The sequence below is a fragment of the Balaenoptera acutorostrata genome, chromosome 3 (assembly GCF_949987535.1).
Source record: "Balaenoptera acutorostrata chromosome 3, mBalAcu1.1, whole genome shotgun sequence".
Taxonomy (NCBI): domain Eukaryota; kingdom Metazoa; phylum Chordata; class Mammalia; order Artiodactyla; family Balaenopteridae; genus Balaenoptera; species Balaenoptera acutorostrata.
The window spans coordinates 154,115,139-154,141,154 of NC_080066.1; the positions used below are offsets into that span (position 1 = coordinate 154,115,139).

Genomic DNA, 26,016 nt, shown 5'->3' on the forward strand with positions numbered 1-26,016 from the left:
AACTAAAAGAAAAACTAAAGAACTCTTAACAACTTTCATATATAACATATAGAAATATTACTTCTATTTATCATGTTGTACATTACATCCCTGGTACTTATTTATAACTGGAAGCTTGTACCTTTTGACTGCCTTCATCCAGTTCCTTCTCCCCTCACCCCTATCCACTCCAGCTTTCTTATGGCTAGTGTTTGCATGCTGTATCTTTTTTCATTGTTTTACTTTTAATCTATCTTGTGTCTTTATAGTTAAAGTAGATTTCTGTCAAAAAAGGAGGTCCTGCCATCTGTGGCAACCTGGATGAACCTGCAGGGATAATGCTAAGTGCAATAAACCAGACAGAGAAAAACAAATATTGTATGATTTCACTCATTTGTGGAATCTTTTTTTAAAAAAAGAAAGTAGAACTCATAGAAACAAAGTAGAATGGTGGTTGCCATGGGCTGGGTCAGGGGAAATGGGAGCCATGGGTCACAGGGTACAAACTTTCAGTTTTAAGATGAATAAATTATGGGGATTTAATGTACAGCATGGTGCTATGGTTGGGTTTAGATATGCCAAATGACTATTTGTTTTCCATTTGTCTGATGTGTTCTTTGCTCCCTTTTTATTTTCCCCTGCCGTCTTTGGATTAACTCATTTCTCTTGCCTCTTTAGTTTGCTTTTTTTAAAGTGTGGTTGCTCTAGGGTGACAATATGCATCTTTTACTTACCACAGTGCACCTTAAAATAATGTTATACTATTTCAGGTATAATTTAGAAATTTTACAACCAGTATAATTCGATTTCCCCCTCCTGTCCTTTGGGCTATTATTGTCCTACATTTTATTTCTATATAAGTTATAAATCCCATAGTACATTGGTTATTTTTGCTTTGAACAGCTTAAGGAAATTTAAATATGAGGAAAAGTCTCATAATTACACATTTACTACTATTTCCTCTGCTCTTCCTTCTTTTGTGTTGATCAGTTTTTTATCTGGCATCATTTTCTTCCATCTGGAAAACTTCTTTTAGGATTTATTGTAGTACAATCAATTCTCTCAACTGTTGCTTGTCTAAAAAAGTCTCTCTTATATCGATACTTTCAATTTTTGAAAGATTTTTTTCAGTGGTTGTAGAGTTCTGGGTTGGCACTTTGCTCCCAACACTTTAAAAGTGTTTTGTTATCTTTTGACTTGCATTTTTCTGATGAGAAGTGTGCAGTAATTCTTACCTTTGTTCTTCTGTGCATAATGTGTCTCTTTTTCTCTGCCTGCTTTTTTTTTTTTTTAACATCTTTATTGGAGTACAATTGCTTTACATTGTTGTGTTAGTTTCTGCTGTATAACAAAGTGAATCAGCTATATGTATACATATATCCCCATATCCCCTCCCTCTTGCGTCTCCCTCCCAACCTCCCTATCCCACCCCTCTAGGTGGTCACAAAGCACCGATCTGATCTCCTTGTGCTATGCAGCTGCTTCCCACTAGATAGCTATTTTACATTTGGTAGTATATATATGTCAGTGCCACCCTCTCACTTCTTCCCAGCTTATCCTTCCTTCTCCCTGTGTCCTCAGGTCCATTCTGTACGTCTGCATCTTTATTCCTGTCCTGCCCCTAGGTTCTTCAGAACCACTTTTTTTTTTCTTTTTTTTTTTTAGATTCCATATATATGTGTTAGTATACAGTATTTGTTTTTCTCTTTCTGACTTACTTCACTCTGTATGGCAGACTCTAGGTCCATCCAGCTCACTACAAATAACTCAATTTCGTTTCTTTTTATGTCTCAGCCTGCTTTTAAGATTATTTCTTTATGACTGATTTTCAATAGTGTGACTATGATGTATGCCTTGGTATCACTTTCTTCTTGTTTCTTCTACTTGGGATTTGTTGAGCTTCTTGGTCTGTGGGCTTATAGTTTTCATCAAATTTGGAAAACTTTTGGCCATTATTTCTTCAAATGTTTTTTGCCATTTCCCTCCTCTCCTTTTGGTACTCTGGTTACAAGTTAAATTGGTTGATGTTGTACTATAAGTCTGGCTCTGTTCATTTTTTTATACTCTTTTTCTTTCTTCATTTTGGATGGTTTTCTGTTTCTCTGGGTTTGTCAGTTTAGTCACCTTTTTGTCTGCAGTGTTAAATCTTCTATTAATTCTATCCAATTAAATGTTCATTTCAGATATTTTACTTCTCATCTTTACAACTCCCATCTATTTCTCTTTATATCCTCTTTTTCTCTTTTTTTACAGTTATTTTCATGATTTCCTTTAGATTCTTGTGCATATATTATGTTTATAGTAGCTGTTTTAAAATCTTGTTCTCTCTGTCATTTCAGAGTCTGTTTCTATTGACTGATTTTCCTCTTGTTAATGAGTTATATTTTTCCTGTTTCTTCACATGTACAGTGATTTTTTAAAATTAGATGTTTTAATTGGACATTGTAAATGTTGTATTGTTGTGTTTGGATTTTATTGCTTCTTTAAAGCCCGTTGAAAGTTTTTTTTGTGGCCATACACTTAAGTTACTTGTAGATCAGCCTTATCTTTTTCAGCCTCATTTAAAAGCATTTTTATGGTTTGTTTAGAATAGCTTTTTGTTTAGGTGTAGGATAGTTCCACTACTGAAGACTCTTTTGGGGTGTCTGTTAAATGACCCCCATATTCAATGAGATCTCTCCATTCTGGCTGGTGGGAACTCAATCAATTGGCAGCCCTGTGTGAACTCTGGAAAGTATTCAGCTTACACTTTCTCAATGTTCTTTATCCTGACAGTTGCTCCTTGCACAGCCTTGTGGACTTTCACCCTATGCCTGAGTAGATCTGTATTCATCCAAAGACTCAAAGGGTCCCTTGTGATGACTTTTTTGATTTCTTCTTATACGTAGCTTCTTCCTCTCCAGGGCATAGCTTTGAAAATTTTAGCGCTTCCTAGAACTTTGATCTCTGTCTTCTCAACACAGAGACTCTTGGGTTCTACTTGAATTCCTTCTCTTTCTGCACTGTCTGGAATTGCGTCTGGGTGGGAAGGTGGAGCAATCAGAGGGCTCCCTTTATTTATTTCCCCCTTTCAGTTATCACAGTCCTGCACTGCCAGTTGTTTCATGTCTGGAAACAGTTGTTTCATATATTTTGTGTACTTTTCTAGCTGTTTATGGTGAAAGGGCAGGTCCTATAGCAGTTATCATCTCATATGTAGAAACAGAGTGCTGTTGATAAGTTTGTATTGCTTTTGAACTTTTTCTAAAAAACAATGGCACACTCTATGTATTCTTCCTTTTTCATTCAATATTATATTATTAAGGTTCTTTGTTACATGTAGCTAGAATTCATTGTTTTTCAGTGCTTTATTTTATTCTTCTGTGTGTTTATACTGCTGTTAAATTTCCCATTCTCTTGTTGATGGTATTCGACTTCTTTCTGGTCTTTTGCCGTTAAAGACTGCTGTGCTCTAAATATGCTTATATGTGTCTCCTAGGTATATATCTAGGGATGGAGTATATCTAGGGCCATAAGATATGTGAATGTTCAACTTTAAAAGATAATGCTAAAAAAAAAAAAGGTAATGCTAAATTGTTTTCCAAAGTGACTATAAAAATTTATACTCCTGTTAACAGTGCCTAGGAGATCCTGTTGATCAGTATCTTCTCTAACATGTGGTACTGTCAACTTCTTAATTTTTGTCAAAATACTGAGTGTAAAATGGTATCTTATTTTGGTCTTGATTTGCATTTCTCTGATTACTAGTAAGACTGTACTTCATTATGGGGAACACATTTTTCTTCCTCTGGTGACTGGCTTCTGGTTGGGACATTAGTGGTTCTAGGTAGAGCCAAAACTTAGAGGAATAAAAGAAAGAACTAGTTCTTGTCTGTTTTGTTTTGAAAACCCAGCTGTTCATAGAGAAATCTTTTTATCTTGCAAAATATTCTATCCATGTAGTTTAGTTGCACCTTATGAAGACCCAGGAATTCAGCAAAAAGATATTGCTTGCCTTTTCAAAATTAGACATTTATCTTTTGATACGTTTTTGAAGAGGTTGAATATTTGCAGTTACTAGACAACATATCTTTTAATTAATGAAAGTGGAATCCTCTACTCTTAAGTTTTCAAGAGGCAGGACCCTAATTTGAGTACCTTTTTCTAAGGAACCAATCACAGATAATGTTGGGGTCTCTTAGGGAGTCCAGTAATGATACCTTCCTTTACTGGTTTGGTTTTGAACCAGTTGAGAAGACAAAGACTAAGATAGATGCAGGCCAAAATAATCACTTTCCATACTCCACATTGATAAAGTCTAGGTTGGGAGACTTGATTATATCTATCTGCAAGTTAATGCACTTTCTGTTGACCCTCAGAATTGGACAGATTTACATACCCATTTTTAGGCAAGGTTAGACTGAGCTGTGCATCAGGAACACCTGACCCTGTAGGAGCACCAGAGGATATGTGCTTCCTAAGGAGAGATTATCTCCCCAGAGAAAGAAGGGAGAAGCTTGTTGAATTTTTTCTAAATTACCAACCTGGTAAATCACTCCACCTCTCCTGGGACCTTTGAGAAACGTGGAAGAGAGCACCAAGACTTTTAAACTAATTGAGTTATTTTCATGTAGTGTGGGAAAGATGTATTTATCTGCTAACAAATATGCCTTTTTAATTAATATGTATTTATTGAATATCAACAAGTAACTAGCACTATGCTTGGTGCTTTGGAGTAACAAATATTAGATGGGATCCTGGTCCTTTGAGAGTTAACAGTATTGATTATGGAGAAATTACTTATACATGTAATAAAAATAGCTCATATTTGTATAGCTCTTTGTAATTATGATGTACTTCATACACATCATTGTTATTCCCATTTTAATGATAAGGAAAATAAGGCTCAGTAAAGTAATGTGACTTATCCATGATCACACAGTGGGACTTGATTCAGGTATTTGAACTCCAGATCCTGCTTTTCCCCGCTGCATCATGCTGCTTTCCGAGAAGAGAAATTTTACTCTATGAGACAGTGTTTGACAGGTCCCTTAGGCATATGGTGAAGGCGGAGGTAGAAGGCCAGGACAAGGGCATCTGTGTAGACTTGGAGCAGTCATATCAGGGAAGGCTTCACGCAGCACAGTGGACTTGAGCTGCTTCTTGAAGGGTGGATTATGGATAAGTAGAGAGGGTGTGAGGAGAAGGTGTCCAGACAGAGGCAAAAGGACCAGTGGGAGGTGTGGTGTGAGAGGGTTATAAGGAGACTTGTCTGACTGTACTTTAGGACCCATGTTGGGGAACTGTGTGGAGAAAGGGTGAATGAACTGATGGTATAGGTGACCCAACTTTTGAAATCTTGTAAGAGAAAGTATATGCCTCCTGCAGTTGGCATCAAGGAGCGATTGAAAGCTTTTGAGAAATAAGATGATTGAAACAATCTGTCAACATTTTCATGCCCTTTATTCATCTCCCATTCCCAGCTTCATTTGACCTCTTTTCTAGCTATAAGTGATTTTTGGTGGTGGTTTTATTTTTGTCTTTCAGTTTTATTTTTTGAATTTAGTATATCAGCTTTTATTAGTCCAAGAAATCCTGACTTTTCTTTCTTTTTATTTTCTAATTTAAGTCCTCTTTATTCTTTTCATTTTATTGTATTTTCTGCTATTCTAGTATTTAATAATATTATTTGAGCAACTATCTCCTCCTTTGTCACTTTAGAGACTATGTATTTTTAGAAACAGTATATAAATAACCTGTCACTTTTGTGCTTGATTCATGTTTTTATTTCTGTATTTTCCCCTTCAACTAAGCTTTAAGAAATAACCAGTGCCCTCTTTGTCTTTCAGGTCCTACCTTGAACACAAGACCTCCATGAACTATATGCTGGCAACACGTCTCTTCCAGGACAGGTGGAGATTTGCTAATCTTATAAATTTAGTAGGACTAGGTCACAAAATTAAGAGAAAGTACATGCAAAAGAAGAAAAGAGGCCTTATAAAAGTCTTCAGTAATATCTGATAGAAAGAGCCTTACAGAAAATACAATATAAAACCTCATTTTTTCAGAATTCGTTAACTCTGAGCACTTTGTAATATTTCCAGATGCTACAAAATTAAACCGTAAAGATCTTTAAGCAATCTTAACACATACCCTAAAACTTGTCCTTCTTAAAGGAAGGACTTTACTCAGTGCCTTTTTACTTTCAGACACAATTTTAACAGACATGATTATCTGTTTTTCTAGACTAGACGAGATTAAAAGGATCAGATTAGAAAAGGTGGAGGGGTGGTAATTCACAAAATAAATACAGTGAAAGTTGTAAGAAATGACAACTGATAACCTCAATACAAGGGAAAATAGGGGAGAAATGATGGAAAGCAGACACTGGAATTCAAATAGCACAGCAGTCAGGGACTGCTTAGTCCCACATACTTTTGTTGCCCCTGAGACATAACTGCATTACAGTACAGTTCAGTAATTGGCTAACAAGGAACCTTAGTTATTTAAAGAAATCTGCATTATTTTCAAGGTATGTGTGCTTTTTTTGTGGGATTCTTAAAAATAGATACCCAGATTCCAGCCATTTCTTGTAATTTCATTATCCACTATCAGGAACTATATGGGATTTCCAGTTTCTCTCTGTAAATTTGTGGTTATTACCATTGAGTAATTACACTGTGTAGCTTCTAACGAAAGAGATCTTGAGATTTACTTGGAAGACGTAGAAGCTCAATTCTTTATATAGAAGCTGGTCCCAGTGCCCCACCCCCTACGTCCTCCCTGGAAAATTTTACAAGGCTTCTTTATCCTTACTTTTCAGACATTATACCGAGGTGTGTTCTGGCGTGTTACTTTTCATTATTTTGCTTTTGTGGTGGATGAATCCTTTCAGTCTGAAGATTTAAGTCTATTAACTGTGGGAGATATTCCCCTTATCCTGTCTTTCCTCTCCTTGTGGAACTTCTGTTAGATGAAATTTGGATCTTTTGCTCTATCCTCTGTATTTCTTTACTTTTTTCTCATGCTTTTGATCTCATTGTCTCTTAGCTTTAAATTCTTGGAGATTTCTTGAACTTTGTCTTCTAAAATTCTAAATTGATCTTCACCCGTACCTATTTTGTTACTCAGTACCAGCATAGGAGAGGGTTGTTTGATCTACTTTTTTTATTTTGGCAAGTATGATTTTAACATCCAAGAAATATTTTTGCTTTCTGACTAGTTTTCATAGTTTATGGATGTAATAGTAAATTTGTTCTGGTACCAATTCCAATGTGGAGGAGGTAGGGTGTTTCCCCTACAGCACCAAGCAGTTGCACCCTTCTGTTGTCCGAGAATTCAGTTCAATTCTGATACTGTCTACCTGGAGACTATAGCATCAGATTCCACAGTTTAAGGGTTCAGCCCTGCAAGATTCCACCCCCATAACTTCAGATTCTCGTCACAGGCCAATGTCGTTACCTTTACTTCTACCTACTGGCTATCAGAGCTTCCCACGACCCCTTCCTTGGGTGCTATTAATTTGCTAGAGCGGCTCACAGAACTCAGAAAAACATTTAACTCATTAGATCACCAGTTTATTATAAAAGGATATAACTCATGAACAACCAGATGGAAAAGACGCACAGGGCAAGGTATGGGGAAAGGGTACGGAGCTTCATGCCCTCTCCAGGTACGCCATTCTCCCCACATCACCAACCCGGAAGCTCTCTGAACCCCATACTCCTGGGTTTTTATGGAGGCCCCCTTACATAAGCACGATTGATTAAATCATCAACCATTGGTAATTGAACTCTATCTCTAGCCCCTCTCCCCTCCCAGGAGCTCAGGGGGATGGGACTGAAAGTTTCAACCCTCTCTTCACAGGGTTGGTTCCTCTGGTGACCAGCCCGCATCCTTAGCTGATCCAAGAGCTTTCTAAAAGTCACCTCATTAGCATGACAAAAGACTCCTCTACCACTCATCACTTAAACATTTCAAGGGTTTTAGGAGCTCTGTGCCAGAAACAGGGATGAAGACCAAATATATGTTTCTCAGTATAAATCACAGTATTAAAAATATCTTTTTACATCTCTCTGACTATCATAATTACTTTATTTAAAGTTCCTTTCTATTTTTTGCACTATGTTTAATTCTTCTGGATTACTTCTATTTGTTCATCTCATTCTTTCTAGTTTATGCTATTATATTTCCTGAAATATCTGGTGATTTCTGATTGTCCAGTCATATTTATAAGTAATGGACTGTTTGCTTAGGATTGGTAGTTTGCATGAGTTTCCTCAAAGGTTGTGTCAGTCTGTTTCTGAACTGACATGGACTCTATGCTTGAGGCTAGATCTTTCCGCAGTTGAGCTTCCCATGAGGTAGAAGGAAGGTGGAACAGGCAATCTGGGAACCACCACCAAAATTAGGAAGCATTCTTTTAGGGGGGAGCATAGCAATTAAAAAATTTGAGATGTAATGATATATGTGCTTCTTTATTAACACATTCAATGATGTGTCTAATAACCACCATAATTTAAAAAGTGTGATAAGTGTTGGCACAATTTGGGCCCCTGGAACAACTCTAAAGTAATATGAAAAAAATGTGTTATTTCTTTTGGTAGCAAAACCGCACTTACATAAAGACGCAGACGTAGAGAATGGACTTGAGGACACGGGGAGGGGGAAGGGTAAGTTGGGATGAAGTGAGAGAGTGGCATGGACATATATACACTACCAAACGTAAAATAGATAGCTAGTAGGAAGCAGCCACATAGCACAGGGAGATCAGCTTAGTGCTTTGTGACCACCTAGAGGGGTGGGATAGGGAGGGTGGGAGGGAGACGCAAGAGGGAGGAGATGTGGAGATATATGTATATGTATAGCTGATTCACTTTGTTATAAAGCAGAAACTAACACACCATTGTAAAGCAATTATACGCCAATAAAGATGTTTAAAAAAAAATCACACTTACACTACTGTGGATGGTCCCCTACATGTATATGATGCTAAATTTCAGATAGAGGATTAATTTTTTTTCCCATCCAAATTGGTGCCCTCCCTGACTTCTGTCTTAAGGCTGCAGTAACAACTCCTGCTTATAAAGCATTCTAAAAACTTTGATTCAAAAAACATGAATTTCCCTGTTTAGCAAAGAAAGGCCCTCCTGATTTACTCTTGCCTCTCTTTTTAGCCTTATCTCCACTTTTCAATACCAACCCATGGCCAATCAGACCATACCTACTGCTCTTTCATGCCTCCTTATCCTCACATTCCCTTGGAATTCCCATACATTCCCTTGGAGTGGCCTTCAGTTTATCCTGAATTATTCTAGCTATGTCCTTCATCTTCTTACCTAGACTAGAAAGAAGTTCTCCCCGCCCTTCTTATCCCTCCATCTGATTTAGATTCCCATATTGTACATATTGTATTATAATTGTCTGTTTACTAACTACTCTGTCTACTTTCAAGTTGGCTTTTAAGAGTAGGTACTTTGTTATGTTCATCTTTGTCAGTATGAAGAACCTACCACGTGGTACGCACACACACAAAAACATGCCTTAAAAAAATGAAATTGTGTTTGTTGCAAGCCCTAACATCTTCTATTAAATCTGTTCTCTTCAACCTGAATTGATGTGTTCTCTCTTGCAAATCCCTGTTGCGTTACTGTCAGAACTACTTTCAAGCTAATTCTCTAATCATTTCATTTCATAATTGGTTCACTTTGTCTGCCTTCCCTGCCCTCCCCCACTCATCCCCCACTTACCCACCCTGCCCTGGCAACCAGTGTCATACATACTGTCTCACAGCATGACAGTAATTTTAACCCGGCTGCATGTTAGTAACACCATATTTGTGCCCTAGCCCTTCCCAGACTGAAGTCTTGTACTTACTAAAAGCTGCTCAGGTGATTGTAATGTGAAGCCATGATTGCGAATTACTGGTGCAAACCATTATCTGATTAAAAAGTTAAAATAATAAAATTTAAAATAATTTCTGATAATAAGTTGACAGTATTAGGACGCTGGCACAGATAGAAGACATGGGAAGGAAAAGATAAAACGTTTCGGTGGAGACAAATTTTTCACTTGATTTTTCTATAGATAGAAGATCTTGGTATTGATTGCATCCGTCTCCTTTTTAAAAAACCAATATCATAGCTTACATGTTGTATGATTCCATTTATATAACAATTTTGAAAGGATGAAATTTTAGAAAGGAGAACAGATTAAAGGAAGCCAGAGGTTAGGTTATAAAAGGGCAACATAGGGGGTCCTTATGGTGATAGGATTGTTCAGTATCTTGTCTGTGGATACATGAACCTACACAGTGATAAAATTGTACAGAACTAAATATACACATTCACAAATGAGTACAAGTAAAACTGGGGAAATTTTTTTTTTTTAATTTTATAGCTACTTTATTTTTATTTATTTATTTATTTTTGGCTGTGTTGGGTCTTCGGTTCGTGCGAGGGCTTTCTCCAGTTGCGGCAAGTGGGGGCCACTCTTCATCGCGGTGCGGGGACCGCTCTTCATCGCGGTGCGCGGGCCTTTCACTATCGCGGCCCCTCCCGCCGCGGGGCACAGGCTCCAGACGCGCAGGCTCAGCAGCTGTGGCCCACGGGCCCAGGTGCTCCATGGCATGTGGGATCCTCCCAGACCAGGGCTCGAACCCGCGTCCCCTGCACTAGCAGGCAGACTCTCAACCACTGCGCCACCAGGGAAGCCCATGGGGAAATTTTTTTAAAAAAAGAGAGGGTCAAGTGAAAGGAAGTTGAATGAGAAACAAAAGACAGTTTAAACCTGAACGGTACTTACTTCCTGTGGTTAGACCCCAACTCTAGTTTAGAGACAATGAAGAACATCTCTTTTTTAAAGAGATATTTTTAATTATGGAAAATCTATTTCTCATGAGCATCTTTTTTTGAACCCCATGAGAATTGAGATTGACTTCTTTCCCTAATACAGTTCAGTGCAAGTAGAAAGAACACTGGAGTCTGAGAGCAAAGTTATAGGTTCAACGTTAAACCCTTTAAAGCTCTGACATTGGGCATGTCACAAAATGGTCTTATCCTGCTCCTTTTTATAAACGGGGCTCAACTGTTGTTATGAAGAATAAATGTGATTAGATTTGTGGCGAGATACACAAATGCAAGTAATTGTTAGAATTTTCCTCTAGAATTCATTTGTCCTCTTCCTTTTGTTTTTTATTGATCCTCCCTAAAGGTTATGGTACTCTGTTCTTTTCTGAGCATGTTCTCAGTTCATCTGTCTGCTTCTACCTCAAGATGCCTTCCCTGGCATAATTCTATGTTGAATTTCTGTAGTATAAATCTCAGGAGTGTGTGTGTGTGTGTGTGAACTCAGGAGAGAATATCTGTGTAGTGCTCTAACCCACTTGTCCTTTCTAATTCTGTAGGGGAAACCCAAGAAGAAGCTTATTGACAGGAAGAACACGGTAACTGATTTTTGAAAGTTGAGAAGTTCTTTCCATGTGCATAATATGTGACCATGCACAGGCTAAGCATGATACTTTATATAACCATTTCAGTTTGACTCACCTTAAATAGTAACATAAAAATGTTTTCTATTGAAGCACTATTCCGTGGCAACTTTTTACAAACTAAGTTTGGGATTTATAATTTTATAACTACGATATGTCATTTCAGTGATAATAATAGTATTCTTGTTTGGCTATGTGAGAGAGCCCAAAGTATTAATGAGATTTCAAGACCTGTCTCATGCTAAATTCAAAGAAAAGGTTATGTTTTGACCTTGACATACCTGGGGCATACAGCTTTGCACCTTATGGGACTGAGCAGAGTTGCTTCCAGTTTGCCTTGGAACTAAAAGTGTGCAAAATACCTGTGGCTCTTAATTTTGGCAGAGTAGAGAAAGGTCTTAGAAGAACGGCTGGGATGGCCTTGCCCAACTGAAGACTGCAACCAGAACAAAAACTCTTAACCCTAATTACACATCTTCTGGTTTGAGAGATTATGTACGTCCCCTTTGTGCTATTTCTCTTTACAAAGCAAAATGACAGTAAGAAGGAAACCTCCTATAGCTAGCTTTTTGTTTTACATTTAAAAATTAAGATAAACTTGGTTTTCTCTTCCAAATCTTTTGAAGCATAAATCTAATTCTTCTTCAAAGAAGGAAAATATGATTGCCATTTAATGTAGGGAAAACTGAGAGAAATCAAGTTTTGTAGCTTGTTTCCAAATGAAAGTCATGCTTAGTTTATAGATTTTCTCCCGTTGCTAGTCAAGGAATATACTTCCTAGAGTATACTACTATCAATTTGGAAATTAGAAAAAAATACTTAAACAACAAGAATATTTAAAGATCAGTGGGTTTTGTCCTTCCTTCAGGACAATTTATATTGCCATCAATACGGGTTTTCTGGTGGTATAGAGGTATAAGCAAATAAAAGGTGACATATAACAAACCTTATGCTGAAGCATGAAACAAGTCTTAATATGTTTGAAAGGATTAAAATCATACAGAGTATGTTCTTTGACTACAATGATATTAGAAATCAATAACAAATATTTGGGAATTAAACAACACACTTCTAAATAATACATGGGTCAAGGAAGAAATCATAAGGAAAATTCAAAACATTTTGAACTGAACAATAATAAAAATATAACATTAAAATGTGTGGGATGCAACTAAAGTACTGTTTGGTGGTGTGTGTAATGGGTGTGACATAGCTTTAAATGCTTGTATTAGAAAACAGAGGACTAAATCACTGATCTAATGTTCCATTTTATGAAACTAGAAAAAGAAGAGTAACTGAAAGTAAGTTGAAGAAAGGAAATAATAAAGGGCAGATGAATTAAATAAAAGACAAGCAATAAAGAAAATTAATAAAATCCAAAATTGTTCATTGATAAGATAGCAGAATTGATAAACTCTTAGGTAGACTTCTCTAGAAAAAAGAGAAGGGCTTCCCTGGTGGCGCAGTGGTTGAGAATCTGCCTGCCAATGCAGGGGACACGGGTTCGAGCCCTGGTCTGGGAAGATCCCACATGCCACGGAGCAACCAGGCCCGTGAGCCACAACTACTGAGCCTGCGCGTCTGGAGCCTATGCTCCGCAACAAGAAAAAGGCCGCGATAGTGAGAGGCCCGCGCACCGCGATGAAGAGTGGCCCCCACTTGCTGCAACTGGAGAAAGCCCTCGCACAGAAATGAAGACCCAACACAGCCAAAAATAAATAAATTAATTAATTAAAAAAAAAAGAAAGAAAAAAGAGAAAACACTAATTACCAATATTGAGTAGGAAAGAGGGGATGGATATCACTATAGATCCTACAGACATAAAAAGGATATTAAGGGAATATTATTAACAACCTTATTGCACTACCTTGGCAACCTAAATGAAATGTCTGAATTCCCTGTGGGGAGGGAACTCTTAGTAAAACTGACACAAGCTGAAATAGAAATTTTGATAGCCCTATACTAAATCAGAATATTGAATTTGTAATCAAAAACTTTCCTACAAAGCAAACTCCAGGTAGTTTCACTGGTGAATTGTATCAACATTTGAGGAAGAATATACACCAGTCTTGGGGCTTCCCTGGTGGCGCAGTGGTTGAGAATCTGCCTGCCAATGCAGGGGACATGGGTTCGAGCCCTGGTCTGGGAAGATCCCGCATGCCACGGAGCAACTGGGCCCGTGAGCCACAATTACTGAGCCTGCGCGTCTGGAGCCTGTGCTCCGCAACAAGAGAGGCCGCGATAGTGAGAGGCCCGCGCACCGCGATGAAGAGTGGCCCCCGCTCGCCGCAACTAGAGAAAGCCCTCGCACAGGAACGAAGACCCAACACAGCCAAAAATAAATAAATAAATAAATAAATAAATAAATTAGCTTTTTTAAAAAGAAAAAAAAAGAAAGAATATACACCAGTCTTACACAAACTCTTTCAAAAACATAGGCAAGGATACTTCCCAATTCATTTTATGATGCCAGAAAAGTATGACATGAAAACCTGACAAAGACATTTAAAAAAATTATAGGCTAATATCTACATGAACATAGATACAGAATTTCTTAAAAGAATATTAGCAAATAGAATCCATCAGTATATGAAAAGGATAATACAGATGACTAAAGTGAGATTTTCCCCAATAATGCAAGGTTGATTTAACATTTGAAAATTAGTCAATATAATTCACCATATTAAATAAAGGGGAAAAAACCAGATCATCATTTTATTGCTAAAAAAAAAAGAAAAACCCATGTGTGTTAAATTGATGAAATTCACCACATGTTTATGAGAAAAACTCTTACACATCAGGCATAGAAGAGAAATTCTTCAGTCTGATAAAGGCCTTCTATGAAAAACCTGCTTCTAACGTCATACTGACATAATGAAGGTTACCCTATGATTAGTAATAAGGCAAGATGTCTGCTTTCCCCACTTGTATTCCCTTTATACTAGAGGTCCTAAGCAGTACAGTAAAGCAAGGGGAAGAAAAAGAAATAAAAGGCATAGAGATTAGAAAGGAAGAGGTTAAATATCTTTACTCTTAGATGACATGATCAGGTTAGTAGAAAGTTCTAAAGCATACACAGAATAACTACAAGAACATTCAAGTGCATTTAGCAAGGTCTTGGGATACAAGGTCAATATACTCAAATCTGTTGTTTTTTTAGTATACTAGCAGTAAATGGAAAATGAAATTTAAAATTCCATTTATAATAGCTTTTGAAAATATGAAATTCTTAGGGGTAAATTTAACAAAATATGCTCAATACCTATGTATTAAAAGCTCCTAAATATTACTTAAAGAGATTAAAGAGGGCTTCCCTGTTGGCACAGTGGTTAAGAATCCGCCTGCCAATACAGGGAACACAGGTTCGAGCCCTGGTCCGGGAAGATCCCACATGCCGCGGAGCAACTAAGCCCATGCGCCACAGCTACTGAGCCCGCGCTCTAGAGCCCGCACGCCACAACTACTGAAGCCCGTGCACCTAGAGCCCGTGCTCTGCAACAAGAGAAGCCACCGCAATGAGAAGCCTGTGCACCGCAACAAAGAGTAGCCCCCGCTCGCTGCAACTAGAGAAAGCCCGCGCATAGCAATGAAGACCCAACGCAGCCAAAAGTAAATAAATAAATTAAGAGATTAAAGAAGATCTAAATAAGTGCAGAAATATGTCATGTTCATGGATTAGAAGACTTAATATTGTAAGTATTCATTCTCCCCAAATTGATCTAAAGAATATTCTAGTAGTTTTTTTTGTAGAAAGTGACCGTTTTTTTTTCAATGTATGTGAAAATGCAAAGAGCTTAGAATATCCAAAGTAATCTTGAAAAAGACCTAGAGTACCAGACTTAAAGAAATATTATAATGCTATAGTAATCAAAACTGTTGCAAATTGATCAATGGAACAGAATAAAGAGCCCAGAAAGAGGCCTGTATGACTTTAAACAAAAGGCCTAAAGTAATCCAATGGGGAAAGGAAACTTTTTAATAAATGGGGCTGGAACTGAATATTGTATTTTAAAAAGTGGACTTCAACCTCTGTCTCCCACAAAAATTAGAGGTGATTTCATAGACATAAACATAAAAGCTATTACTCTAAAACTTTGTAAGGAAAATATCTTTGTGACTTTGGGCTTGGCAAAAGTTTTTAGACTTGACACAGAAAGTAATCAGCAAAAAAGAAAAAATGATAAGTTAGATTTCCTCAAAATTAAAAATTTTTGTTATAAAGACACTATTAAGAAAATTACTAGACAAGCCACAGACTGAGTGAAGATATTCATCAAACATATCTGTCAAAGGACTTGTGTATAGAAAATATAACAAACTCCTACAACTAAATAATTATAAGACAATCAACCCAGTTACAAATGGGTAAAATGCTTGGACATTTTAAAAGGAAGATATGTGAATAACCAATATACTAATGAAAATGTGCTTTACAGCCTTTGTTATAAGAGAATTGCAAATTAAAATCATGAGATACCACTAAACATCCAGCAGAATGGCTGAAATTGTTTCAAATCATTACATTGTACACTTTAAATATCTTATAATTTTATTTGTCAATTATACCTCAATAAAACTGGAAAAAAATCAAATAGGATGTGGAGCTCATGGAACTCTGATAAATTGTCACTGGCAGCATAAACTGGTACAGGCACTTTAGAAGGAGTCTGGCAGTTTGTTAGCCTAGAAAATTCCACTCTGAGATCTTTACTCAGAAGAAATGAAAAGCATAACCACAAAATGACTTGTACAAAAATGTTCCTAGCAGTTTCATTCATAATATTCCAAAACTAGAAGCAACTTCGGTGTCCAACAATAGGGGAATAGGTGAACTGTGGATTATTCATACACTGGACTCATCCTCAGCAAAAAAAAGATCCATACTGATATACACAACATGGATCAATCTCAAAAACATGCTGAATGAAAGGAGACAACACAAAAGAGTTCATACTGTACTATTCCATCTTTATGAAGTTCTAGGACAGGCAAAGCTAACATGGGATGCAAAAATTCAGAATGGTTTCCTTTGGGAGTATGAGGGAGGGATTTACTGGGAAGGGGCATGAGAACTTTCTGAGGGGATAGTAATGTTAGAGTTTGGGTTACATAGCTCTAGGTCTCATCAAATGGACATATGGGCATTTAATATTTGGATGTTTCACTGTGTGTCATTTTTAGCTCCCCCCCCCCCGCCAAAAAAAAAAGAAAAGAGAAAAAACTTTCAAAGCCCTATAAAATATTGAACTCTAGATCCTAATGATTTGAGTGTTAAAGTGTTTAGGAGTGAAGTGCACTGATGTCTTCGTCCAACTTTGAAATGCTTTAAAAATTAGGTGGATTGATTGATGGATAGAAGAAGAGAAGACTGCATATATATGTGATGAAACAAATATAGTAAGATATTCATTGTAGAAACTGGCCAGTGGGTATATGGATGTTCACTGTATAATTCTTTAAACCTTTCTGTTTGTTTAAATATTTCATAGTAAAAGTGTAGAAAAATAAAATAAAGTAGACATAGATAAAAGGTATTACAGCTTATGGGGAATTCAATTGTTTATTCATTCAAAAGTATTTATGGTATGTCAGGTACGTGCTGAGCAGTCTCATAAGCATCACTGATCCAGTGAGAAACAAGACAAGCGTGGGCCTTGCCCTTATAGAACTATAATTCTGTTTCTTTTCCCAGCATTCCCTACCTCCATTCCTTGTAATAGTTGTGATTTATATGTCTGTTCAGGGTTTCTTAGAAGCTTATAGTTGTTATTTTAAAATATCAGATTTGTTTTATTTTCTTTATTATTTAATTGGCCAAAAATCTATTTTCATAACTGTGTGTGTGTGAGAGGGGGTAATGTTCAGTTGTTGAGACTATGATAAACTGGGGTTGAACTATTTTTAAAGTTTATTAATTTGCATCCCTTTTCTGCATCAGGTTCTGTATCAGGACCCTCCCAGTTCTTGGTTCAATTTCCCGCTCTAGAGGGGAGGCCTTCAAAATACTTACTATCCAGTCCATCCACCCAGAAATCTCTAAAAGTCCTAAATAGACCAAAAGACACAGCCTTTCCATCCTACTCAGGGACTGAAAACTCCCAGAGGAATGAGGATGAATTTCCACCGCAAAGGGAATACGCTTTGAGTTGTGAAGAGTTCACAAGAGAGAGAGTTCAGAGCCAGCCAGTTCGATCTTGAGTTCTGGGTATACAGAGTTGGCTGCCTGCTTTCCGACTCTAACATGGATACGTCTTTTCTGACTTAGTGACCAAGAACTCTGTCTCTCTTTGGTGACCTGGTTATCTCTGCCTGTGCTGTACTTTGCCCAGTCCTTGTGTGGACTGGGGCTGATTCCTGTCACTTAACCTAATTTATGATTTATTTTATCTAATGCCTAATATAACTGTAGCCATTCCCTCTCCTCATCCCATTTCCCATCCATGATCTGATTGAATTTGGTGTTGTCCTGCATCTGCTGCCTTCCCTTGTCTGTTCCTCTGACCCTAACTCCTGACCTGTACTCAATACCTGGAGAGTCCCTGCCACCTATCCCCAGCTCCTCCTGTAACTAAGTACTCTCTAAGAGAGAAGTTCCTCCTGTTGGAGCACTTGAGACTTGGTGCGTCCCAAGGTCTTGGTGACTTTTCACAAAGATGCTTTCTCTGTGAGTCTCATTCAGCTCTGTGCTGCCATATTCACAGATTATCAGCCATTCCTCTCGTCGTCTCAACCTGTGCTAAATCTGTATTTATTAAATATTATATACGTCAAAGGAATATTTGTGTAATTCTGAGTAAGTTATAATGAATAAATAATAAGTACACCTCTAGGCATCACCAGCTTAAGAATTAAAGTGTTACCAGTATCTCTAGTCATTCTTAAGGCATAGTTGGGTAGCACTTTATGATCTCTGTACTGAATAGTCAGCCAGTATTATTGAATACTTAAAAATACTTAAACATTGTCTTCAGATATATTTTGTTCAGAACATTTAACAAATTCAGATAGCCCATTAGTGAAATTCTAATGTAGATTCCAGTGTTCCCATTTATTTGTCAAACATTTTAGAATTCACTAGAGGAACCATGCCTGGCCTGACATCATTATAGAGTTCTGTCAAACTTAGCCTTGGAATAAAGGAGAGAACTTTCTGAAGGCTCTAGCTACCATGTTTTTTCCCATAGAATGGCGGTTGATGGAGCACCAGAATTGAAGGTAGAGAATATGAATTCAAGGGCCAAGCTGCACGCTGCTCTTTATGAGAGGAAGCTCCTGTCTCTGGAGGTGCGAAAACGTCGACGACGGAGTGGTAGATTGAGGGCAATGCGGCCAAAATACCCAGGTACCGGCTGGTGAGCTTTCACCAAGCTCTGTGATCTGTGTCCTGTCAGACCGATTTAATCAGCTTCTTAATTAACACTTAATGAATCAGAACTTTCTGATCACATATGCTTACTTTTTTTGATATAGTCTTTTTCCTCGGAAACTTGTTTCAAAAGGATAAGTTTTTAAACCTTCCATTCTATGATATTTGTATTGAAGAATATCCGAAGTCCACACATTTTGGCCTTTGCTCTTACTCTTACAGCATCATTTAACTACCTGATACTTAGCTTAAGTTTAATGGAACCCTGAGCGTCATTGTTTGGATTTTTCATGATTAGGTATGAAGTCCAGTTCGTCCTTTGACATTGCTGAATTGTGTAAGTATTTTAAACATGAACAGAAAAAGGGGAATTTCTTTCTCTCCTAGAATCTCCCTTGTTACAGATCTGTTTGTCACTGACGAATTGACTTCCTTTTTCTCCCTCCTTCTCTCGTTTGTTGAGTGCCTGTATCAAGCACATTAGTCACTGGGGTTTCATTGGTGAATAAAAAAGCTATGGTCCTTGTCCTCATAGACCTTCCAAGGCAGTGAAGGAGAAGGATAATGGATAAACATATGATAGAAAGATATTCCCCTGCTTACTGTACCCCCGTGAAAGATGCCCTTCTGAAAACCTCTAACACGCCGTAGAGATTACTCTACTAAAAGGGTTTTTGCCTTACGTTGTGAGAGAACCATTGGTATTATGATGAGAAACATCAACTCTAATGAAGATGATTAATAGGTTTTTAGAATATGTAAGAGGGACATGTGTATGTTGTTAATTTTGTGCATTATTTGTGGTCTGATTTAGAAATGGGTTTTTACTGAAAAGATAAAAGGAAGGTATTGGGAGAGAGGAAAATTTAATCCTTTTTTCAGCAACATTAGTGATTCTTCGCATTTAGTGATTACCCAACCAGCTGAAATGAATGTTAAAACTGAGACAGAGAGCGAAGAGGAGGAAGAAGTTGCCTTAGACAGTGAAGATGAAGAACAGGAAGCTTCCCAGGAGGAGTCTGCAGGGTCCCTCGGAGAAAATCAAGCCAAACACACACCCGCACTGACCGTTATGGTAGAAAATTCACCCAAAGAAAATGCCATGAAAGTTCCTGAATGGAATAACAAAGGTGAACAGTGCTGCAAAACTGAGACTCAGGAGCCAGAGCCTAAATTTAACCTGATGCAGATTCTGCAAGATAATGGCAATCTTAGGTATGTACCTTTCCTAATTATAATAGCAAAACTGAAAACAGCTAATTTGTACTGTGTACCAGGGTATTGTGCTTGTGGCTTTATAGCCATTTTTCATTTCTTATGCACAGGAATCCTGTGAATTAATGACTGTGATTTGATATTATTACTATCAAGGAAATTGAGCCTTAGAGAAGTTGCTTGTCCAAGTCTAAAACTATGATACAAACCCAGGTCTCATTGGCTCAACAAATATTTGTTGGGTTTCAGCGTTAGTGACTAAAGAGCACAAGATGACTGAGACAGGGCGCTCAAGCAGTTCATGGCTTAGAGTGGGGACACTTAAAGAGCGGGGGCTGTGACCCCAGTATGGACAAAGGGCTCTTAGGACATAGGAAAAGGAGTGACTGGTCTTGCTTGGGAGGGCTAGAGAGACATTAGGGAGGAGGCAATATTTGAACCAGGCCTTCCCCGATAGGTAGGCTTTCCGGATTTGGGAGGTGACAGCTAAGTATGGGAGTGCTAGTAGAGGGAATAAAGGCACAGAGGGGTGATAGTACAGTCATTCATTCAGTTCCTCGACAAATATTTATTGAGCACTTGATCTATACCAGGAATTGTGCTGGGCTGTATAGTGTTACGGTGGAGACCAAAACAGTTGTGGAGCCCACAGTCTAGTGGGGAAGACTGACAGTAAACAAAGAAACAAGGTAATTTCAGTCAGTAAGAAGTGCTGTGTAGACAATAAAATAGGGTGTAGTATTAGAGTGTAATTGGACAGAAAGTTTCTGTAGCTTCTGGTGCTTTGGGCATGGAGAGGTAAGCTTTAAGGTGAGTCCTAAATGATGAGAAGGAGTAAGTCATGTGACTATCAGGGAGCAGAATATTCCAGGCAGAACGGCAAGTATAAAGAACCTGAAATTGGAATGAGCTTGGCAAGTTTGAGAAATACAGATTAGTGGTGTGACGTTACATGGAGAAAAGGGTGCAATAAGAAGTGAGACTAAAAAATTGGATGTCATTTGATCATAAAGTGCCATAGAGGAGCCTGGACTTTATTTCCTAGATGGATAATTTCTAAGCAGATGTGTGATATGGTCAGATCTTGATTTAGAAAGTAAATTCCGGTTGCATTGTGGGATAGTGATTGATAAGAGGGGAACTAAGGGTAGAGAGCTGAGTTAGGGGCTGTTAAAGTAGTCCAGAGCCAGGAAGATGAAGGTCCTGATCAGAGCAATGGCTATAGGAATGAAGAGAATAGGATAGAGTTAATGAAATTTGCAAGTTCAAATTGGTAGGGCTTGGTCCCTGTAGATGTAAGAATTCCAAAGAGACTGAATTTTCCAAGTTTGGTAACTTGGTGCTGCCATCAGTCAATATAAGGAGCACAGGAGTTGGTTTCATGATAGAAATAATGTGTTTTATTTGGGACACGGTGAGGTGGAAGTGCTCTGGGATGAAGATGATCAGTAGATAGGTGAAAATACAGCTTTGAAAGTCAGAGTTGAACAGGACTGTACAACTTCAGAGTAGATGAGCTTGTCATTTCAGTTTAGTTCAGCAAGCATAGACAGGAGAAAAGGAAGAGAACTGAGGCCTGGGGAAAACCAGTGTTTAATAGTAAAGAGACCAAGAAGTAGCAGTTAGAGAGGTAGCTATAAAACTGGGAGGAGACAGTATAGAAAAGCTACAAGATGAGAGTTTCAAGCTATAGAGTGCCTCCGGCAGCCCAAGTTAGGATGAGGCCTGAAAAGAGTCTCCTGCATTTATGACCTGGGGGTGGACTTAGTGGGTAGAAGAGAAATTGTGAGTTGAGCAAATAGGAAAGCAAGTGTGAACTAACTTTTTCAGAGAGTTTGACAACAAATGAAAGACAGGTGAGAACTCATCAGAGAGAGAGAGAGCAAGCTAAGAGAAAAAAGATTTCTTAAGGTAGGGATTCTGGAGCTTATTTAGAGACTAGGGGAAGGATTTGATGGTAAAAGAATTAGAGATACAGAAATGGATATATTGTCCTAAAGGAAAGTAGGAAGAGGACAGTGGAGGGGTGTCTCTTCCTGTAATGAATGCAGTAGTTAGAGGTTAAAGAGGCAGGAAGTGTAGGTATATAAGCATGACGGCCTTTAGTTTCTAAGCTAGAGGTCAGTTCTTATACCGCAAGGATGGAGGGTGATATTGGCGTTTAGGGGGTTGGAGGGTAGAGTTAAGGTTTGGAACGGTGCGTGGAGAATGAGAGTAGTTGCTTTAGTGGAGAGCAGAGAGGGCTCTGTCAGAAGACTTGGCTCTGGCTTTTCAGTGCTTGCCAACTGACGGTGTGACCACAGGCAAGTCAGAGAGCTTCTCTAGGCCTCAGTTTTCTTTTCTGTTAGGCCAGGGTATGGGATTAGACATAGGTTTTTCAAACTGTGCTCTCTAGAGAGGAAGGAGGAGTCCACTGAATTGGAATGGAACATTTGAAAACCACTGGACTATGTTCTAATGTCCTTTCCAGCAATAACATTCTACTTAGATGTTGTAGAAATAAATTAGTTATTCATAAGTCTTACGGATCTTACTTTTAATGAGTAAACTCTTGTAATTGCAGGGTGTGTTAATGTAATAAATCAGTGGTTTTCAAACTGTGTTCCCTGGAGCTGCGCATAATTCTGTGGGGCATCTCAGTGGCTACTGAGGGATCTGGGGGTGGCCCATGGCAAGGATTCAAGACTCCAGGCCCCAGCCCACTAGTTGTATAATTTTGTATACTGAGGATCTCCATAGGCTTTTATTTTTTAAAAATAGATTTCTTTGGTGTAAATTATTCTATTATTTTGGTTTGTCAGTTACAGATTACTAGCTGACCAATGTGTCTAATACCGTAGGGACAACCTTAGGATTAACATCCCACAGATCCCTTTAGTAAGGTTTTTAGAGATGGAAAACTCAGTTCTTGTTCGTTTGATTTACAACAGTGACTTGCAACAAAAGGTTGATTGAAATCTCAACTTCCAAGCAGTAATTCCCTTATCCAAAAGACCTTCATATTTTAATATTAGGGAAATAGTCAATAAAATTGGATATTTTGCTACATTTGGAGGTGTCTGAAACATGCCATTTTTAGCTCACTTTATTGCAAGTGAATTTGTTGACCAAAATGGAGAGTCTTTTTTCATTTATTTTGACTTGAAAATAATTAGCTTATGGGAATGGTTGAGGGGAAAGTGTATATGGTCTCCAGAACAAGGATTTTAAGTGTTCTTCTTGATGAAAAACATTTGAAAATATAAATTTCAAAATCATATTGTGCTCCCATAAACTATTCCTATTAATAACAAAGATGTAGCCTTATATTTCATACTCTGAAGAGCTTGAAAAGCAAACCTACTCCCCAACCTGACTCCTCTCCCTTCCAGCACACACATAGAAGCTAGATGTAGACCCTCCTAGGACTTCCAGTTTACTCTGGACAAGTCCTTCGTCCTAACCTTGGGGGAACAGTGAGTAGAAAGCAGTGATTGCATGTGTGAGGATTGTAAACAAAGTTTGTGTTGGGCCCTAATCTTCGCTGATGTAATTTTGGCTAGCATGTCAGAAGGCCAAGCAGCTGAAGTAACTACAGTCTCTCCTGAAAAAAAACAGATCTGCTGCAGTTAGCAGCTGAAGTGAAAGTCATCAGTGTTTCTCTGGTACTTCTGTCTTCTAAATGATAGCTTGATCAGATTTCCTTGTTTCCAACCTAGACCACCAAGCAGAAATCAGCTGGGTTCTTCAATGATGTTGCTGAGGTGCTTTTTACTATATGTGTGGAGTTCTTTTTCCCCCTGAACATCTGGGCTCGTCCTAGCCGGTCAGTGCATCTATGCCAAACTCTGTTGGACCTCACTCATTTGTTCTGGGCTCCAGCCACTCCCGTCTTGTAGTTGAGAAAAGCCTGACCTTAAATTTGGTCTCAAAGTTCCTTTGTAGGATTTATCTGTTTCCTGCTTTGGAGGCTTTTGCACACCAGAAATTAGTTGCTATAGCAAAAGCCATACTTTTGTACTAACTGATAAGTATGTTTTTAAGGGCCTCCAAGGCAGAAAAACCTTTCTGTATCAATACAAAGGTTCTTGTGAAAATTCGGTACTTTTCCTGTCCATTTCCCCAAGAAAGTTGTTTAAAAGTTCAGAAGATAAGGTATAGGAGTAGAAAACATGATTCTCTATTCTTGCTTGATTTCCCTCCCACCCCACCCCATGCCATGGTAATAATGAGAAAATAAGTAGGATTCTCCATCTCTGATTCTTTAAATAGAAAAAAAGAAATCTCATGTACTGGGTAGAAGGAATCTTTACTCAGTGACTGTATGATGGGCTTCATTTTTCTTAGCCATCCTAATAGAAGGATCCTCAAAGGCCACTTTGAGAGAGGCAAGCACACATTTGGTAGGTGCACCATTCTGTCTCATAACAGTATGTTGTTTTGGATTTCTGTAGCAAAGTGCAGGCCCGAATAGCATTCTCTGCCTATCTCCAGCATGTTCAAATCCGACTGATGAAAGACAGTGGAGGTCAAACGTTCAGTGCCAGTTGGGCTGCCAAAGAGGATGAACAGATGGTGAGGCTCTTCTTGTTGGAACCTTTTTACTTTCCCTTACTCTCCCTCCCTCCCTCCCTCCCTTCCTTCCTTCCTCCCTCCCTCCTTCCCTCCCTCCCTTCCTTCCTTCCTTCCTCCCTCCCTCCCTCCCTCCCTTCCTTCCTTCCTTTCTTCCTTCCTTCCTTCTTTTCTTTTTTTTCCTATACTAAGTTAAAGAACAGTATATTTGTGGTGAAAGAATTATTCCACAGTATAGCTTGCAGATTTCTCTTACTTTTCTGTGAAGTGAATCTTGGATCTGGAGCCATGTTCATCACAGTATGTGTTGAGGGCATTAATTTACTTCATTCTGAAAATGGAAATTGATTGCTCATTAGATGTCAGGCCCGTGCAAAGCCCTAGAAAAGAATAACAATTTGCAGAGTCCTTTCTCAAGCAGCTTCACATTTTATTAATTCTTTGATATAGGCACTGTCATCTCCATTTGCAGATGAGGAAACAAAGACCTAGAGGAAGGGGGTAACTTGCCTGTTGTCCTGTAGCTCATATGTGCTGAAACTGGAACTTAAACTCAAATGTTGCAATTGTACATTATTTGCTCTTGCACTGTTTCCATGGGTCATAAGGCATTTATTTTCTGTCCTGGGGGGGTCAAGTTAGCTCTTTGAAAGTCAACACTTTATCATGGGCCCTCTGAGAATGTACCATCCTCCATTTTAACATTTTTTTCTTTACTAGTTGTCACTTTATAAAATTCTTAGATTACTGGAAACAAACTTGTGTAATAATTTTTACTGTATATTGGTCATTCGAACCTGCCTAAAATTTAATATACTAGCAATGTTTTTCTCTTTGGATGAGAATGACAGGGAGCTTCAAGCTCTTTGGTAAGGTCAACGCATATAGAAGAAGCCACAGCCCTTCCTTAGGCTTTTTAACCACAGGGCTCTGTCACTGGAAAGAGAAGGACCATTAAGTCTGAGAAAGCTGCATCCTTTGTCCAGCTCAGTGGTGATCCTACTGTAATTTTCAGTTCTCCACATATAAGAGGCGTACAATATGCCGGGCTTATTATAAAAGCATGATGGATATCCCAGAAAACAACTTGTGAATTTAAAGTAACCAGTACAACCCAGAGATAAAACCTTGTGTGTTGTGAGTAATTTTTCAACCATCAATGGAAAATGTTAGCTCTGCTCTTGCCAAGTGGAAAATTGAAACTGCCTTTTTGAGAGTCAGTTTGTCTGCTCCACTGTGAAAAAATAATGTTTTAATATAACAGCTTAAACCAGCCTATAGTAAAGACAGCAGAGTAGACCTATGAAATCCAACCCTCTGGTTATAAGACTGTTTCTTTATGTTGGAGTAAATTGTCACCAAAGGACAGTGAACCAAAATCAAATTCAAGAAGAAAAACATAGCTCAGAAGAGAATAACTGTTGCAACTGCTGACTT

At 38.2% G+C, this 26,016-nt stretch overlaps 1 protein-coding gene across 12 annotated transcripts in view; it reads left to right on the top strand.

The window, feature by feature from the left end:
• TTLL5 (tubulin tyrosine ligase like 5) overlaps window positions 1-26,016 on the top strand; it is a 325,193-nt gene that overhangs the window by 96,880 nt on the left and 202,297 nt on the right. For 6 of the 12 annotated variants that reach the window (XM_057543387.1, XM_057543385.1, XM_057543396.1 and 3 more), the window contains exons 19-24: window positions 5,808-5,870; window positions 11,363-11,401; window positions 18,632-18,789; window positions 19,112-19,150; window positions 19,722-20,028; window positions 24,462-24,582. In XM_057543387.1, the coding sequence (XP_057399370.1) occupies window positions 5,808-5,870; window positions 11,363-11,401; window positions 18,632-18,789; window positions 19,112-19,150; window positions 19,722-20,028; window positions 24,462-24,582 (727 nt within the window). The remainder of the gene's footprint in view (window positions 1-5,807; window positions 5,871-11,362; window positions 11,402-18,631; window positions 18,790-19,111; window positions 19,151-19,721; window positions 20,029-24,461; window positions 24,583-26,016) is intronic. The other 6 variants (XM_057543390.1, XM_057543392.1, XM_057543388.1 and 3 more) reach the window with 3 other exon arrangements.